The following is a 17,940-nucleotide window of genomic DNA, read 5'->3' on the forward strand; positions in this document are numbered from 1 at the left end:
GATTGGCCGATTTTAGGTCAATCTGGCAGAAACCACTAGGCACCTGTGATTTGTTTTTTGGCGCCAATGTCATGCAGGGGGAGCGACCCCGTAGGGGGGGGTCAAATTTATTTTAGGGCATTTCTGCCCCCCCCCCCTCCCGGGGCCGGCTGAGCTAGAGGCCAAACTCCACAGGTAGGCACTTTGCAAAAAACACCTCTGTTTTCGGTGAAAAAATATGTTCTGTCCACGTTGTGTTTTGGGCCATTTCCTTTCGTGGGCGCTAGGGCTACCCACACAAGTGAGGTATCATTTTTATCGGGAGACTTGGGGGAACGCTGGGTGGAAGGAAATTTGTGGCTCCTCTCAGATTCCCGAACTTTCTGCCACAGAAATGTGAGGAAGATGTGTTTTTTTAGCCAAATTTTGAGGTTTGCAAAGGATTCTGGGTAACAGAACCTGGTCTGAGCCCCGCAAGTCACCCCTCCTTGGATTCCCCTAGGTCTCTAGTTTTCAGAAATTCACAGGTTTGGTAGGTTTCCCTAGGTGCCGGCTGAGCTAGAGGCCAAAATCTACAGGTAGGCACTTCGCAAAAAACACCTCTGTTTTCTTCCAAAGATTTGGGTGGGTCCACGTTGCGCTTTGGGGCGTTTCCTGTCACGGGCGCTAGGCCTACCCACACAAGTGAGGTATCATTTTTATCGGGAGACTTGGGGGAACATAGATTAGCAAAACAAGTGTTATTGCCCCTTGTCTTTCTCTACATTTTTTCCTTCCAAATATAGGAGAGTGTGTAAAAAAGACATCTATTTGAGAAATGCCCTGTAATTCTCATGCTAGTATGGTCACCCCGGAATTCAGAGATGTGCAAATAACCACTGCTCCTCAACACCTTATCTTGTGCCCTTTTTGGAAATACAAAGGTTTTCTTGATAGCAATTTTTTACTCTTTATATTTCAGCAAATTAATTGCTGTATACCCGGTATAGAATGAAAACGCACTGCAGGGTGCAGCTCATTTATTGGCTCTGGGTTCCTCGGGTTCTTGATGAACCTACAAGCCCTATATATCCCCGCAACCAGAGGAGTCCAGCAGACGTAACGGTATATTGCTTTCGATAATCTGACATTGCAGGGAAAAGTTACAGAGTAAAACGTAGAGACAAATGATGTTTTTTTCACCTCAATTTCAATATTTTTCTTTTTCAGTTGTTATTTTCTGTAGGAAACCCTTGTAGGATCTACACAAATGACCCCTTGCTGAATTCAGAATTTTGTCTACTTTTTAGAAATGTTTAGGTTTCTGGGATCCAGCATTGGTTTCATGCCCATTTCTGTCACTGACTGGAAGGAGGCTGAAAGCACAAAAAATTGCAAAAATGGGGTATGTCCCAGTAAAATGCCAAAATTGTGTTGAAAAATTGGGTTTTCTGATTCAAGTCTGCCTGTTCCTGAAAGCTGGGAAGCTGCTGAGTTTAGCACCGCAAACCCTTTGTTGATGCCATTTTCAGGGGAAAAACCACAAGCCTTCTTCAGCAGCCACTTTTTCCAATTTTTTTGAAAAAAACGAAATTTCCCTGTATTTTGGCCAATTTCTTGGCCTCCTTCAGGGGAACCCATAAAGTCTGAGTACCTCTAGAATCCCTAGGATGTTGGAAAAAAAGGACGCAAATTTGTCTTGGTTAGCTTATGTGGACAAAAAGTTATGAGGGCCTAAGCGCGAACTGCCCCAAATAGGCAAAAAAAGGCCTGGCACAGGAGGGGGAAAAGGCCTGGCTGCGAAGGGGTTAAAAGAGCAGAAGTATACAAATGTATTAACCATTAAAACCCCACGCTGCACATTTTTTTAAATGCTAATATTTTATAAACTACTGAAAGGATTTACTCCAAAGCAACTAACACACACTTTCTCGGTAAAGTTTTACTTTCATGCCAAGATTGTTGTAAATCTGTAGAGCCATTTCGGCTGTGGACATAAGCAAAATTTCCTAGGGGAACAAAAATGGGTACATACTTTTCCCTGAGCACAGATCTTCATGAAAGTTGGCATGTCAAAACTTAGCTGACTCCCAAACATCATACAAATGCATCCAAGGGGTCAAAAGTTATATATACTTACACACACACACATACACATACATATACATATATATATATATATATATATATATACACACACATACACACACACACACATATATATATATATTTTTTTTTATATATATATTTTTTCAGTGGAAAAAACCAAAGGTTAGAGAGACGTTAAAGTTAGGTTCTTAATTTACAAGCCAAAACACAAAGAAGTTCAGCTGTTATCTTAAAGTTATTTCAAGTAACTGTAACTCATGACCTAAGATAACTATAACTCGCGCCCCCACCATGCTTAGTTTTCTCATCAATAATTTTGTTGCAGTGATAATATCAATGATGCCATAGAAAATATCATGAATGATGTAATATGTGGGGTAATTAGTTGTGCATGGCAAGGGTGCAAATTATAGTTATCTTAGGGCACAAGTTATAGTTACTTGAAATAACTCCAACAGATGAATTTCTGTGGTTTTGTGCATGGAAATGAAAAACCTAACTATAATGTCCCTGTAACCTTTGTTCTTTTCAGTGAATTTGTAAGTTTTTTTTAATGCTAATACCAAACTATAACGTTGCAGTAACCTTTAGTTTTTTTCAGTGACTTTCTATGTTTTTTTTTTGTTATTTTTTTTTATTTTTTAAAGGAGCCTGCAGCCAACCCCCTGGAAGCATCCAGCCCCACACCACGCATGGCCAGAGGCAGAGGTTGGCCGCAGGGCCTGGCCTGCAACCAGGACCTGCGGTCAACCCAGCTCCCCGCAGGCATCCGACTTCTCGGTCGTGCACTGTGGAGTTGGCTGCAGGGCCTGACCCCCAGCAAATGTCCCACAGGCATCCAATCCCCACGCCAAACACAGCCAGCCTGAGGCTAGGCCCTGCAGCCACCTTGACACCTGCTGCCACCCCCGCATACATCCAGGCCCATGTTGCGCACAGCCTTTAGCTGTGTGCAGAGGGGGTTGGCCGCAGGGCCTGGTCTGCAGCCGGGCACTGTGGCCAACCCCACAAAAGGCTCCCTAAAGGGGTGGTGGGCTAAGAATTGATTTTTGTGAAATGAGCATTGGTGCCAGAATGCAGTCTGACCTACTTATTTATCCAGGAAGAACCTACAATTTTGCGCAGAATGTCTACCCAACTGAAGTACTTTTTACTGCCTGAATATTAAGTGCTACCTCGATGGGTAGATCTATAGTTCATCTCCTACACTACAGCTGCGTAAAGGACCATGAAGTAAAGTCTACAGTGACCTTGTGTGTCTGTGATTTGGCAATGTGATTGCTCCTTGAGCATCTTCATACATAAATATCTAATAACATGAATCATCGTGTAGAGAAGACAACAAGACTACAAAGAATTGAATCTCCACCAAACAAGGGTACTTGCTCTTAATTATACGTACTAAGTGCTTCTTTGTTTGGTGGAGACGTGCTCATATTCCTCTGCATCAAGAACACATCTCCAAAATTGGTAGGAAATGCGCTGATGAGGTTTTATGAAAAGCAGTCATCATCCTGGAAAAAAAGCAGGAAGAAGTTGCGTACCACTAAAGTATATGTGGCAGGGCCATACGGGCAGGGCATCTAGGTCATTTTACATACTCGTAGTGGTTAAAGGGGAGAACAACAAGATATGTTCTCAACAGAAGATGACGAGAGAACCCACTCGTTACAGTCACTACATAAGATACTGCGCTCGAAAGAGCAACAAAGCAAACACCTCCATCAGGTATTTCAGACTGAGACCGCGGGGGAACCTCAAGGTCCCCGCAATCCTTGCTGGCTCCCCGCATCCAGTGGAAACTGGCCTTGCTCCTGCACACAGGGAGCAGCTAAAAATGCTGCTTCCTTTGTGTGGGAGTAATCCTTTCATCTGTTTTGCAATCCGCTTGACAGCAGATGGGAAAACAGATGAAAAGTCAGCTCCCAGCAAACAGGAGCAATTTTCGTGTTTTCTCCGGCTGCAAGAGGACTTACAGTTTGCTCTCACTTGGCAGAATCTGTCAAGGCTTCAGGCAAGCAAATGTAAACTGCTATCTCCCAAGGGTGGGCTCCTTGGGAGATAGGGGGCTGAGCCTGGGGTGGGGGGGGGTTCCCTAGGGCCATTAATGGCTCCATGAGGAGGGCTACGCAGTACCTCTCCTTTCAGTATGCACAGGCCGGCCCCAGGAGGTGGTGGTCCCCGGGGGCATATATGGCCCTGGAAGAGGAGGCCTCACCTTCCCGTCCCTCCTTTTATTTGGATCTCTGGCCTTGGGAGTTGGTGTCCCCGGGGCCCTATAGGGCTATGGAGAGAGGTCTGTGCAGCCCCCTCCAATAATTTACTTAAGCCCCAGGGAGGTGGTCCCTGGGGCTATTTCCAGACACAAGAGGGGGATCAGTGCTGTCCCGCCTTCAATTTTTGTCCTAAGCCCCGGGGAGGTAGCAGTTCCTGGGGCTCTAAAGAGCCTCAGAAAGGACGTCACCACTGCCCCCCTCCAATATTTACATAATGCCCTGGGGAGGTGGTGGCCCTAGGGCTCAAAAGAGCCTGAGGAAGGGAGCCGCATGCGGCCCCACCCAACATTTTTTTATATGGCGCATGCCCCTGAGACCTGGCCCACCGGGGGCTAAATTGTAAACAAGCGCGAGACACCACACATGATTTTTCCCCCCAATTTTGCCACTGATCCACCAAGATTTTGCAGCAAAATTGGGAATAAAACCATTTCTGACCCCAGCACAAGGGCTAGGGGGTCAGGGTCTTACCTTTAGATTTCTTCAAAACTACTGAACGGATTTACACCAAATAACAAAAAGGGTGCTTTCTGGACCAAGAGCTACCTTTCTATCAAATTTGGTATAATTCCGTCCAGCAGTTTGTGCTGCAGTCAAGCCTAAAAAACCCTATGGAAACTGCATTGGGAAAAAGCATTTTGGGACCCCCCCCTTTTTTCTCAGGACCGTTTGATGAATCACCCCAAAACTTTCAAGACAGCAGCTGAGGCAAGTGGCAAATTGGTTTTGAAGATAAGTCAAACAGCGCCAAAGTTACTGGCAAAACAAAAAAAATGCTGTTTCTATGGAAACTAGGTCCCAACTATATCTACCTACTTGCAACCACCTGGAGAGAGAAAGAGAGAGAGTATATATATATATATATATTTTTTTTTTTTTTTTATTTTTTTTTTACTAAAAAAAAACAAAGGTTACAGGGACGTTATAGTTAGGTTCTGAATTTACTCGAACAAAACCATAGCATTTCAGCAGCTATAGTTAAGATTATTTCAAGTAACTATAACTGCACAGTTTTCCATCAATAATTGTATTGCAAATGTTGCAATGAAAATATCAATGATTCAAAAGAATCAATGATGTAATATTTGGTGTAATTAGCTGTGCATAGTGAGGACGCGAGTTATAGTTACCTTAAGGCGTGAGTTATAGTTACCTGAAATAACTATAACTGCTGAATTTTTATGGTTTTGTGTGAGTAAATTCAAAACCTAACTGCAACATCTATGTAACCTTTGGTTTTGTAAGTGAATTTCTATGTTTTTTAATTTTATTTCCCTGTGGCCAAGCCCCTGGAACCACCCAACCCCACTCATGCAAGGCCCTCAAAGGCTGTGCGCAGCGCGGGTTAGACGCAGGGCCTGGCCGCAACGACCAAGCTTCTACAACCACACTACCCTAAGCCACACATAGCCTTTGCCTGCAGCCAACTCCCTATGACCACCCATTATGGAATGGAAGAGAGCGAGAGAAAATGAGAGACAGAGAGAGGATCAGAGAAAGAGACTGAGAAAGAGAGAGAAAGGGAAAGACAGAGGGGTTTTTAGGCCTTGATGAACGATATATTTAAAATGAGATACTTTCGGACATTGTGAAAAATAAAATGTTTTTGTCAAGTAAAAAGAGTGTGATCACCTTTAATATTTGAAGTTTAAAAGAAATTAAAGGAGGGAAATGACCACATCAGTACTGGTACCCTCAACCCTTGGTCTAGGGGTCTGAGACCTTAACCACTAGGCCACAGGTGACTCTTTACCACATTCAAATCCCTTTCTCTCTTTCTTCCATCCGATAATGGGATGGAAGAGAGAGAGAGAAAGAGAAAGTGATGGGACCGCAGGGGGAGCCTTAAAGCCCCTGCAGTCGCAGCCAGCTACCCACATACTGTGGTAGCCAGCATTGCTCCCGCAGGCAGGGAGCTGCTTTAAATAGAAGCTCCCTGCTTGAAGGAGCAAACCTTTCATCTGTTTCCCTTGACCCATATTTGCGTGCAGGAAAACAGATGAAAACTCCGCTTTCTGCAAGCATGAGCTGTTTGACAGCTCCCGCTTGCTGAAAGCGGAGTTATGTTTGCTTTTGATTGGTGGAAGCTGTCAGCTCCCACCAAGCAAAAGCAAACCGCTACCTCCAGAGGGTGGGCACATCGGGAGGTAGCAGGATGCAGCCCTGGGGAAGAGGGGTGGCAGTGCCCAGGGCCATCTATGGCTCCGCAATGTGGGCCGCACAGCTACCCTTCTGCACTTATTTTAGCCCCAGGGAAGTGGTGGTCCTCGGAGCGTGGGGCACGCGCCCCCCTTTTATGATTTGAACTGCCCCCCATTAATTATATAAATTCCCAGGGGAGGTGGTGGTCCTGGGGGCGCTGGGGGACAGGGTGCGGTCCCTCTCGCATTATTTTATTATCCTTTGCCCCTGGAAGGTGGTGGTCCCCGGGGTGCAGGCGGGCCTAAAGGGCCTGCTCGCATACATATTATTCTATGCCCTGGGGAGGTGGCGGTCCCCGGGGCTGTGAAGAGCAGGTGGGATGGGGGTGGTGCTCATGAATTCTTAACCTTTGGCCCCGGAGAATTGGCAGTCCCTGGGAATGCAGGAGGGCCATGCGGGGCCCCCTGCTTTTTTTTTTCTTTTTAACATCCTTAGCCCCAGGGAGGTGGCGGTCCGCATGGCCCCCCCATATATTTTACTCTCAGCCCCAGGGAGGTGGTAGTCCCCAGGGCTACACTAAGCCCTAAAAGAGGGGCCCTGTTCGCCCCCCTCCTTTTATTTAAGACCTCAATGCTCTGGGGACCTGGTTCACATAGGACAAACAAAAGAAAGAGTGCAGGAGACTACACTTAAAAAAAAGAAGAAAAAAAAATCTCACAAAAATCTGAGGATCCATCCATGGATTTTGCCGATTTTTAAAAAGCATGTTTTTTAGCCCTGGTGGGGTCCCTGGCCCCTTTTCTGTATCTTTTTTGTCGAGCTCGGCTAATGTGGAGTCTCAAAATGGCTGCCAATACTTCCTTGTTGAACTGTTGGCAGCCAATCAGATATTAACCCGGGGACAGTTTGATCCGCGGAGAATCAGCGTCCCTATATATCTATATTTTTTAACCTTTAATATCTTAAAAACTACTGAACAGACTTACACCAGATCACAAAAAGCACGCTTTCTGGACCAAGAGCTAGCTTTCTGCCAAATTTGGTGTAATTCCATCAAGCGTTTCAGGCTGTAGTCATGTTCAAAATCCCTATTGGAAAATGCATGGGGAAAACACGTTTTGGGACCCCCGCCTTTTATTATGCCCCGCTTGACGGATCACCCGGAAACTTTCAGTTGAACTGACTAAAGTTTAAGTTTTGAAAATTTTGTGACAATTCGTCAAGCGGTGCATAAGTTATTGACAAAACAAAAAACGCACTTCCTATGAAGATTAGGTCCTAACTATAACTACCTGCTGGCAACCGGCAGCAGGTAATGTGTATATATTAATAAAACATACACTTTTGCATTCTTCCCTTAGGTGGAAAAGAGACAACAGCACACTGGAGATGAGTGCAAAGAATCTCTGTCATCAGAAAAGATTTAAAAAATTAAATAAAAAATAAAAAATAATCACCAGAAGGGACCTGGTCATCCCAGGTGGATGAACGCAACGTATTCCTTTAAGAAGTTGATCGCCGACTGCGTAGCATACATGTATACAATTTGTAAATATATACATATATGTATATACACACACACACACACACACACACACACACAACCTATTTATTTTTATAGATTATTTTTAAACGTGTGTGTTTATATGTTGGATGTGTATCTTTACCCACACACAAATGTATATAAGAGTCTATAAATGGATCTACATTTATTCTTACATTTGCATATAAACAAACAGTACATATTTGTATTACTATATTATTTTATACATCACATACAAATATTATACACATATTATATTATGGCTTCATTTGATATATGCTTCCATAAGTATTAAATATAAATCTTTTTAACTGTGCACATTATAACTATAGGAATTAATGTGATTATATCCTTAGCCTAATTAAGGACTGTAATTAATTTTACAAAATAATCAGCTAACTTTCTGTGTTGAAATCTTTTTTGGGAGTTTTCAGCAAGAGGAAAGCAAAGGGCTACTACAGTACAAAGGTAGACAAGCATTTGCAATGTAATGGGTCTCGGGTTTTCTCAGGTTAGAGCTATTAGCGTTGTAAACAAGCGGACACGTTGCAATGCATACGTGCAGAAGCGGCCTCTGCAAATCTCAAGGTGAGGGTGGTGGAGGTGTGGATGGGGACGAGGGAAATTTACCAAAAACTATCAGGATCGTGCTGTGTAAATCACAGCGCAATCGTGCTGCATAGAAAATAAAAAGATAAGTAATCCAGAAACCATGCTGAAAACATGGAGCCTTGTATGTTTTCAGTAGTTGGCCGGTACGCTCGAGGAGAGCTAAACACCGGAAAAGGCATGACGTATGTATGCCTTTTACTAATAAAAGCAAGCGGATTCCAAAAGGCAAGCCCACAAACCAATAAAAGTGACAGGCGTGACATGGGCGTGGTTAAGAGCCCAAAGAGAGATTACAACTGGGATGGAACGCTTTTGCGCTCCACCCTAAAAAAGCAGGAAACATATAGCAATAATGATTTTTACATGGAAACTATACAAGTAGGGTACATATATAGCGCATTAAGGGATTATGTGGAAGTTGTGATCCTAGTGTGGTGTCTGTAGGTTGTGTGTTGGCTGTTATCGGGGACTGTAGCTGTCTGTGCCAGTGGGGTGGAGGGGTGGATGGCTATTGGGTCAATGGACCCTCAAACATGCACAGCGGAGCATCGGTTTGTCGTCAAGTGATAGGAAGTGGGCAAAGTGCTGGCAGTCACAGAAACAGATGGATATCAGGTCAGTAGAGCCCCCTGTATGCACAGTGAAGTGTGGGGTGTCAATTAGCTAACTTTCTGATGACCCACTAGTTGTTTGTTTTGCACAAATGCCTTTAAAAATTCACAACATTTACATGGTTTTAGATCTCCGTGGCCTGCATGCCGTCTCTAGTTTCTATTTATAATGAAAGTTTTTGTTTCTTCATTTTGGGGGCTTGGGTTAAAAAATGTATCCCAGTTTGATCAAGTCCTTGCCACCTTCATTACCTTTACTAGTTTTCTGTGATGGACTAAATACAACTACTTAAAAGGAAAGAACATTTATATGCCCTTTGGCTGAAATCTCTTCAAAACATTAGTGTGGAATGTCTTCTATGTACATCAACATATGATTCAGAGCATGTTAAAAAGTAGAGGGGCCTAGTCACAAAGGCATTTTGTAGTAAAAAAAATTCTTTTTCTATACATTTGTTTATTAATTTTAGATAGCATAACAAACAGAAAAATAAATTTAACATACAATAAAATTAGAGCTGCATTGAGTCCAAGCTCACAATATCCAGGTAATCAAAATGGCAAAAATACATATTGTAGAGCTTACATCATAGATGAAAGAGTCAAAGTAAGACATCCATTTACCCCCATATCTTATGGTGTTTTTTCCGGGCATCCCCTGGATTTTTAAACATGTTAGCCATTCGTGGAAGGGTGCAACAGGTTGCAATTGCCAATCTTGAGCAATGACTCTTTTCACAATGATGAAACCCACTCCATTTAGCAGCCAGGGCCCAACCCCCAAAGTGTCTAACAGGCCCAAAAGGATCAGTTTCGAATCCAGTGGAACTGATCTATGTATGATGTGGTATAAAGTAGTGCAAATGCATGACAAGTACGTTTGGACAGTAGGGCAGTACCAAACCATATGGTAGAAGGAGCCCTCGGGTGTCGCACAGCCAACATCACAATCATGCATTGCCCCCCATGCCATGCAGCCGCAAAGGACTGTAGTATACACGGTGGAGGTACTTCAGTGGATAAGGCAGAGCTTCATCGATTTTGCAATGGATCTTGGGACCATTTTTGCCTCATCCCAGTCTCCTTCTCAAAGTTCCCTAAGTTCCCTAAGGATAATCAGAGGGTCCAGGGTATTATTTACCAATGAGTGATAAAGGCAGGATACGCTCTTCTCAACTAGCTGCGAGTCCAAAAGGTGTGCCTCAAGAGGGTTGCATTTTATAGTACTTAAGGTAGAACTCCTGTTGTACTCTTTTACTTACTCCTACATGTATTCATGGGTTGACGCAAAACAAGGAGTACAAACAGAAAGACTGGGCCCTCTTTGCACTTTTATTAATAGGGAGATTTACAAAGGCTTGTAAGAGTACGTAAATGAGTACTCAAGTAGTAATACTTTCTGTACTCATAAATGCTTTTGCGAATTGACCCTAAAGTGTTTTCATACTCATTTGATAAACGTCACCTCTCTGATGTGCAGTACTGAATCTGCCTTTGAACTGAGAATAAATGTATTAGAACCCTCCCTTGCACTGATAACAAATGGCAATCTTATTTGTGTAGTTTGGATTCTCATGTGTCTGAACAAATGTTCCTAACAATACATAGCTGTTATGTGTAGGTGTTTTAAGATTTACAAAGCTCCTTCGGCACAGGGATTTTTAACCACCATTTAAATGTTCTATGGATTTTCATCTCTCACTGCATTTGTATAAACTACGTATTTTTATACTGTTCACCCAAGGCAGGGGACAAACATTAAAACCTGTGATTAAAACAATATACTAGGGTACAGAAACAAAGGGATTGGAAATTAACAAATAATTCTCCAAAATAACGTAAATCTTAACCGTTGATGAAGCCATTCATTTAAAACCGACTCTACAAATTGGCTAAACTATTCAACCACTCATCATTTATCGTGGGAGGAGTCTATGTGAATTGAAGTGAACGTTGTGCATTTTTTTTTCTTATTGCGGTAAGCTGCTCTGTAACGTCTTGCAGAGCCATCTCCTGGCAGGCAATGTCACTTCAATAATTGGCTCAGTCTGCCCACACCTAAATGTTCTGCACCCTCTAGAGCAGTGTCTCAGTTTCTGAGACAGCACTCGTCTGCATTTCTTGCACCATCTTAATAACCACTTTCTTTGCCTGCAAGAATGATGATCAAATCGTAAAACACTTTCTTGCCAAAAAAGGTTTCAAAGCTACAACGGCCTGCAAGGTCCCTGGCAATGCTTACAACTTTTGTTTCATAAATGTTGATGTCTCGTCTGTCTATGATACACGAAATATTCAGTAGAAGACTTTTAGATGTTTTGCTGCATGATGTACTATAGAAGTGTATTCACTCTTTAAATCAATGATTGAATGTTACTTTGAAAGCAGACGAACATTTTTTCTTACATAAGTCCAATAATAACAAACATATTTCACCGTACCTTGGATTTATAGAAGGACTTGATATGCAGTTTCAAAATGATAAACGGCAATGGCATGCATTTACAACAAATACTAAATACAGTACTCACATCTATACCAGAAGCTCTCGTCGTTACATTCTTTGAAGACGCGTCTCTCCTCTTCCGTGGGAATGTAACCCACGTTTACTGGATGCTTATATAAGAAAAACACATTTGGACAATAGTAAGGGAGAGATCTATTAAAACTAAACTTTTAAAATATTCTGAAAAACTCAATAGGATTCGTAACTTCTTAAGCAAATATTAGCTCCCAGACAGGTAGTTAAATAAAATCGACTTAATAGCTTTATTCTTGCGCCGTAAAACTCCGACTGGTATGTCACCAAAGCAAAGTTCGCAACTGTAGTAAAAACTAATGTGGGGGTAGTGAACTAGGTTGCCGAGTTAGCGGCGGTGTTCTAAACCAGCTCCCTGGGCCCTCCAGATAATCCGTTGCCACCCTCGCCTGACAGCAACGTTTACCTTCCCCGGCCGCGTCTTGTGAGAGGGAGATGTCAGAGACCTTTGTTTTTTTGTAATAACTTGTTTATTGGGATCAAATCAACAAACAAGTCATAGTAGCAATGAAAGTCTGCGTAGTTGCGGACAGACCAAAGCAGCATCAATTTAGCAATATACTTGCATAAGCAATAACAATGCAAATCGTCCCGGCCAAACATTACATACTACCCATAAACAAGCAGCAGCAAATGGTAGTAGTAGAATAGCCAGCCTAAGAGTACCCCCGCTCACCCCGAGTCATTCCCCAGTAGCTCCCATAACTAGGAGGGGCAAAGCAGTGCGGATGACAGAATGACATCCACTGAGGGCGGACCATATCCGCTCAGAGGGATAGGGGGGTCTGGAATGGGGACAAGGGACCAACCCACAACACATTACACTCCATTCCTTTACGACTGGCTTCACCCACAGGAATCTGATCCACACATACACCACAGCCCCCACTCTCCCCTCCCATCTCTTTGAGGGTACCAGGCTTTCTTTCCGCAACAGGGGACGCCAGATGCTGGCTTTGGGAGGAGGCCCATGTGTTAGTTGACAGCAACTCCTCAATGCGGCAATCCAGCATGGCTGCCCATCACTCCAAATCCCGCTCCACATGTTCACCAGTGACCACTGCTCTCAGTCTCCTCTCCGCCGCCGCACTCCATTCCTGTAAATCTAGCAGCCACTAACAACATAGTGAGCAACAGGCCGAAACCAGCAAAATGGTGGCTCATCTTGGTCACACGTCAAGAGCAACTCCAGTTAAAAGTGGCCTACGGAGAACTCCAGGGCCACCCTTGTGACCACTCCCAAAATGTGCAGAACCTCTCCCTAATAACTCTGAATTCTACCACACTCCAATGTCATATGTCGGAAGGACGTTGTCCAAACCCTGCAGCTTTGATACGCTGCCAACCTGGTCTTATTAAATCTGTGTAAATGCTGCAAAGTCATGTAAGCATGGCATACATAATAAAACTGAATCAATTTGAATCGGGCATTACTAGCCACTTCCCAGGCCTGCACGAAAGCCCTCCTCCAAGAGCCCCCTGTGAATGGATCAAGCAGAGCAGAGGCCCACCTGTCACAGACCTCAGACATGTAAACCTGGCGATCGCCCTTGAGAGCCTTCTAAAAGTGCAGTATCAACCCGTGAGTCTACCCCAGGTCCAATATCAGGAGCAGCATCTGTGTTCCACCGGCTCCGCAGGGAAACCAGTCCAGATCTTAGGGCATACCAAGACATCTTAGAGTACTGTAAAAGCTGTCCACAGTGTAGGCCATACAGAGCCAGTGCCTCCTCCCGAGTAGCGAAAGCGCTATTCAAGTAGAGGTCCTCGACCATGCAGCAACCCCCCTCAAGCCACCTAGACAAGTCCATCACAGCGCCAACCTCGAACCTCACAAGAGGGTTACAACCAATCCAGGGTAACAGTTTAGCATAGGGAGCCAGACGCATTACCTGTGCCGCAGTGTATTCCCAAGCGATCACCACCTGGCGGACAATTAAGGGTGGGTAGACACAAGACCCAACCTCTGCATGAGACACTGGGGCAAATCTGCTCCAGCTTTCCAGGTGCCCAAGAGGCTCTTCTCAGTGATCGGTCCATCATCACACCACTGTGCCAGAAGACTGGCAAAATAGTACAGGTGGCGATCCTATAATCTCCCACCCCCAATCCCCACGAACTCTGTATCCAGCTTGAGGATATTCAGTTTAACCCAGTTCCTATTTCCAGTCCACACCAATGCCACCAGAAGGCTGTTTAATTTAGCAAACGTGGACTAGGGACCGCATACATGGCATTCTTTAGGGCATGCAGGCATCTGGGCAGTAGAACAATTCTGCAGAGTGCAACTCTGTCCATAACTGATGGTAAGTCAGGCCCAGAACTTAATCGATTTCTCTAGACCAAGCAGCTTTCTGCCCATATTGAGATTATACCGAAGAGTTAGCCACTTGGAATCCCATATAACAGAAATAATCCCTGATCCAATCAAGCACGTTCCTCGGCAGGTAGTCCTGTGCTGAGCGTGCCAGTGCCGCCAGGGAAAAGTGCACAGTCTTCCATTTATTGACCCGCAGGGCAGAGGCAGCACCAAATTTCTCAATGATCTGTAGGAGTGCCACAACCAATCTCTCCAGATGTATGAGATATCCGAGTGTGTCATACACACAGAGCGAGACGACATGCAGCACTCCATCCACTCCTATACCCCACCTGGCCATGCCAAAGGCTCCATCACCAAGGTGAAGAGAAGCAGTGAGTGGAAGCACCGCTGCCTCGTTCCACTCCCAAGAGAAGCGCTCTCTGATACCTCCCGTCCAGACCGCACTCGAGCCACCAGTTCCACATAGAGCAGCTTCACCCAGGAGATAAATGTTGGCCCCAATCACATCCAGAGAACCTCCCTGAGATACACCCAATCAAGAGTATCAAATGCCTTCTCTATGTCTAATGCAATCAGTTCCAACTCTTGCTCTCCATTCACAATGGAGTGCATCACGTGACAACCTCCATAAGTTCATGTGTGTTTTCCTGCCAGGTATAAAATCACATTGATCACTGTGCACCAAATGGGTTGCAACATCTAGTCGTAAGAACCTTTCCTAATATTTTATTGTCGACTCCTAACATTGTAACAAAATAATGTTTTGGTCCCTCTGGGGGAAGGATATTAATTAACGTCCACAACAGTGGTTGTGCCATAAAGAACTTTCTGTAAAAACGTAAAGTTTGATAAATGTGATATATTACTCAATAACCTCATCGGTACAGAAAGTTCTTTATGGTACAACCACTGTCGTGGAGGTTAATTAATTTCCTTCCCCCAGACGTACCAAACATTTTTTTTTTACATTATTCACTTACCCAGGTCCCAGGGTACTGGGTTGCCCCATTTGTTCAAAATAATGACTCCTAACATTGAGCAGGTCTATTAGATTTGGGGCCCAGTGGGTCCTTATCCGTCTTGGGAGCATGATGACCTAGGCCTCCCACGTAGTTTGGGGGAGCAGCCTACAGTTGCTCGCTTCCTACAGTGTCTCAACCAAACGGGACAGAAGCATCACACGTATGTCTGAGAATACTCCACTGAGTGCCCGTCCGGGTCCGGTGCCCTACTCTGTGCCATGAGATGTCGGAGACCTTGTTCGACCCACTGGAAGCTGAGTCAGGCATGCTGTGTGAGGGGAGCGCACAAGATGGTGCACTGCACCTGACTCGGGGGTTGTGATGCTTAGCCCGTGAGGCTTGCTGACTCAGGGGTCCTTGCTCTCCTCCCACCTTGAGGCAAGATCTACAGGGCACTGTTACAAGGGGGGGTGCCATCACTGGGGGTGATGATGGGGAGAAGCACATAAAATGGCGAATGGCCAGAGTCCCAAACTGGGCCTGCTGCAAGGTGCCTGGGGAGGGGGGCTCAAAGATTTGGAAACCCTTGTGCCCCTCCCACCTTGAGGTGAGATACGCTGGGAGATGGGAAGAGGAAGACACTGCAGAGAGGAAGAGACACCACTGGAGGCAGTGACACAGCTGTCTCCTAGCCCCTGGGCCTCGGGAGTGTAGAAATGGGGGCTGCCTGGGCCAGCACTGCGGACATTGACAGAACATCTGGGACGCCATCTGGACCATGTGCCCAGAGAAGGCCATGTCGGGGCTGCCGCCATTCACATGCGAGTGCTGCACCTTTTCCGCTGCACTTGCTGGGCTCTGCAACACACCCTGGGGCCATAACCTCAGCCCTTTCTTCTACTGCAGCACCTCCTTCACCAGTCATCGCAGGCCCACCATCCCCTTGTTGCTGTGTCATCACCCAAAGGCCACTTGTGCCTTTCTGGTGTGACCTCCGGGTGTGGGCTGCACCTGGGACTGTGGCATGGCCACATGATCACAGGCCTCAGTGCATGAGTGACTGGAGTGGGGACACTCGCTCTCTGGTGACAACTCATCTACCGCCTCCCCCTTTGGAGTTGTACTGCAAGGGCTCCCTCCCCTCCGCACATGATTTACCGTGCTGGATTGATCTGGGGCCACCCCCGGGACCCCTGTGCCTGATCTGGGACCTGCACGCTGTAGGAATGCTGCTGCAGCAGTGAAGGGGGCCCCATAGAGAATAAACCACTGTCTACCTTGGTCCTCTCACTGCAGGCTTGAGTGAAGCCTCACATGAACTCTCAATCGGGTTGGCTGCTCATGCTGCCCCAGTGGGGTAAGATCGCAACTTGAACTAAAGTCGACTATCCCCAGCGGTACTGCCGGGAACCGATGTGCAGATGAACCTCGAAAGACCTCCCCTACCACCACTGGCCCAGATGTAGATGGACCAATACCCCATGCCTATCTCTGGCACTTGTGGGATGGCCGGGGCCCCCACTACCATAGACCACCACCCCATCGGGAGGACCTTGATATCATCCTTAAGGCTATTCAGGACTCCAGAGACTAAGTAGTGCAAGGTTCAGGTGGACGTATCTCTGCTGCATCAAGACCTCCACAATGTTGGTACCACGCAATAGAGGCTGAGACTAAAGTGTCCTCAGTGGAAGACGAAGTAGCCACCCTCAAATGTCAAGTCTCCAAACTGCTTTCCACAATAGCTTCTTTGGAGGAACATGCCGAAGAGGCGGAGAACAGATTGCAGAGGAGCAATTTCCGATTTATTGGCTTCCCGGAGGGGTTGGAGATGTCAGGAACTGATCAACTGCTGGAGGACTGGCTGCGGTCCTGGATTCCCCCTGACAAACTGTCCAAGTGGTCAGCGGTGGAGAGGATGCACCGATCTCTGGCTAGTCGGCCTAGGAGTGGGTAACAGAACAAAATCACCTCTGCCACCCAGGAGGACTATGGGGAGCCACCCTAAAGGTGAGGCACGAGGCCCCAGTCCCCTCTTCTAAACCACCGCAGAAAGAAAATGCACCCACCCCTGAAAAGCTCACCGTGGCCAACAGGAGGGCCAGCCTTCACCGAGCTTGGTTCACAGGGATGTTGGGCGTGATACATTTCATCCTGATGCCTACTTTCAGACCTCACCTTCCCCAAGACTTCTTCCGTTCCCAAGATGACATTGTAGAAGCTCTCCAATGAAGCTGCTACTGGGTAATGGGAACAAATCTGAGCTAGTGGCGGAATGGGGAAAACAACTACCCTAATCCCTCCCCGCCTCTGCACATACTCCTTGTCCTGTTGAGCCTTGGTTTCACTTGGCCTTCTTGTTGTTGGCATATCATACTGTACTAAAATGTTAGGTTATGATGGGCTATGTTGTAATTGCTGTCAGGCACCATGATCCTTCCAGGGGGGCTGTTCGGAACCCCTCAATAGCTTTCAGTCCCATTTGACTGTTGACATGTAGGGGCGACAGATACTTCAGGGCTGGAAGTTTGGGGTGGGGGTCAGTTGGGGAGGATGGGTGGTTTTGCTTGTTTAAAATTTTCCACACACATTACTGTTACCTTCCCTACACGTCACACAGAAACCTTGAGTGTTCCCATGGTGCACATATCCCAATGGACCCTTTGGCATCTCCCTTCAGAAACAGCTACCTCTTGGATTCCTTTCCCTGTCCATGGTGGAGAAGGTTCTATCATTGAATATTAATGGCCTCCATGATTGCATCAAAAGATTGGCAGCGCTACGATATGTTAAACATTTTCAGTCGAAGGTACACATGCTTCAAGAAACCTACCTGTTAGTCACACAATGTTTTTCTAGCTCACT

The 17,940-nt window shown here is 45.6% G+C and overlaps 1 protein-coding gene across 2 annotated transcripts in view; it reads right to left on the reverse strand.

The window, feature by feature from the left end:
- OCIAD1 (OCIA domain containing 1) overlaps window positions 1-17,940 on the reverse strand; it is a 213,778-nt gene that overhangs the window by 173,122 nt on the left and 22,716 nt on the right. For both annotated transcript variants that reach the window (XM_069201505.1, XM_069201501.1), the window contains exon 2: window positions 11,783-11,867. In XM_069201505.1, the coding sequence (XP_069057606.1) occupies window positions 11,783-11,867 (85 nt within the window). The remainder of the gene's footprint in view (window positions 1-11,782; window positions 11,868-17,940) is intronic.

Source organism: Pleurodeles waltl, chromosome 1_2 (genome assembly GCF_031143425.1).
Source record: "Pleurodeles waltl isolate 20211129_DDA chromosome 1_2, aPleWal1.hap1.20221129, whole genome shotgun sequence".
NCBI lineage: Eukaryota > Metazoa > Chordata > Amphibia > Caudata > Salamandridae > Pleurodeles > Pleurodeles waltl.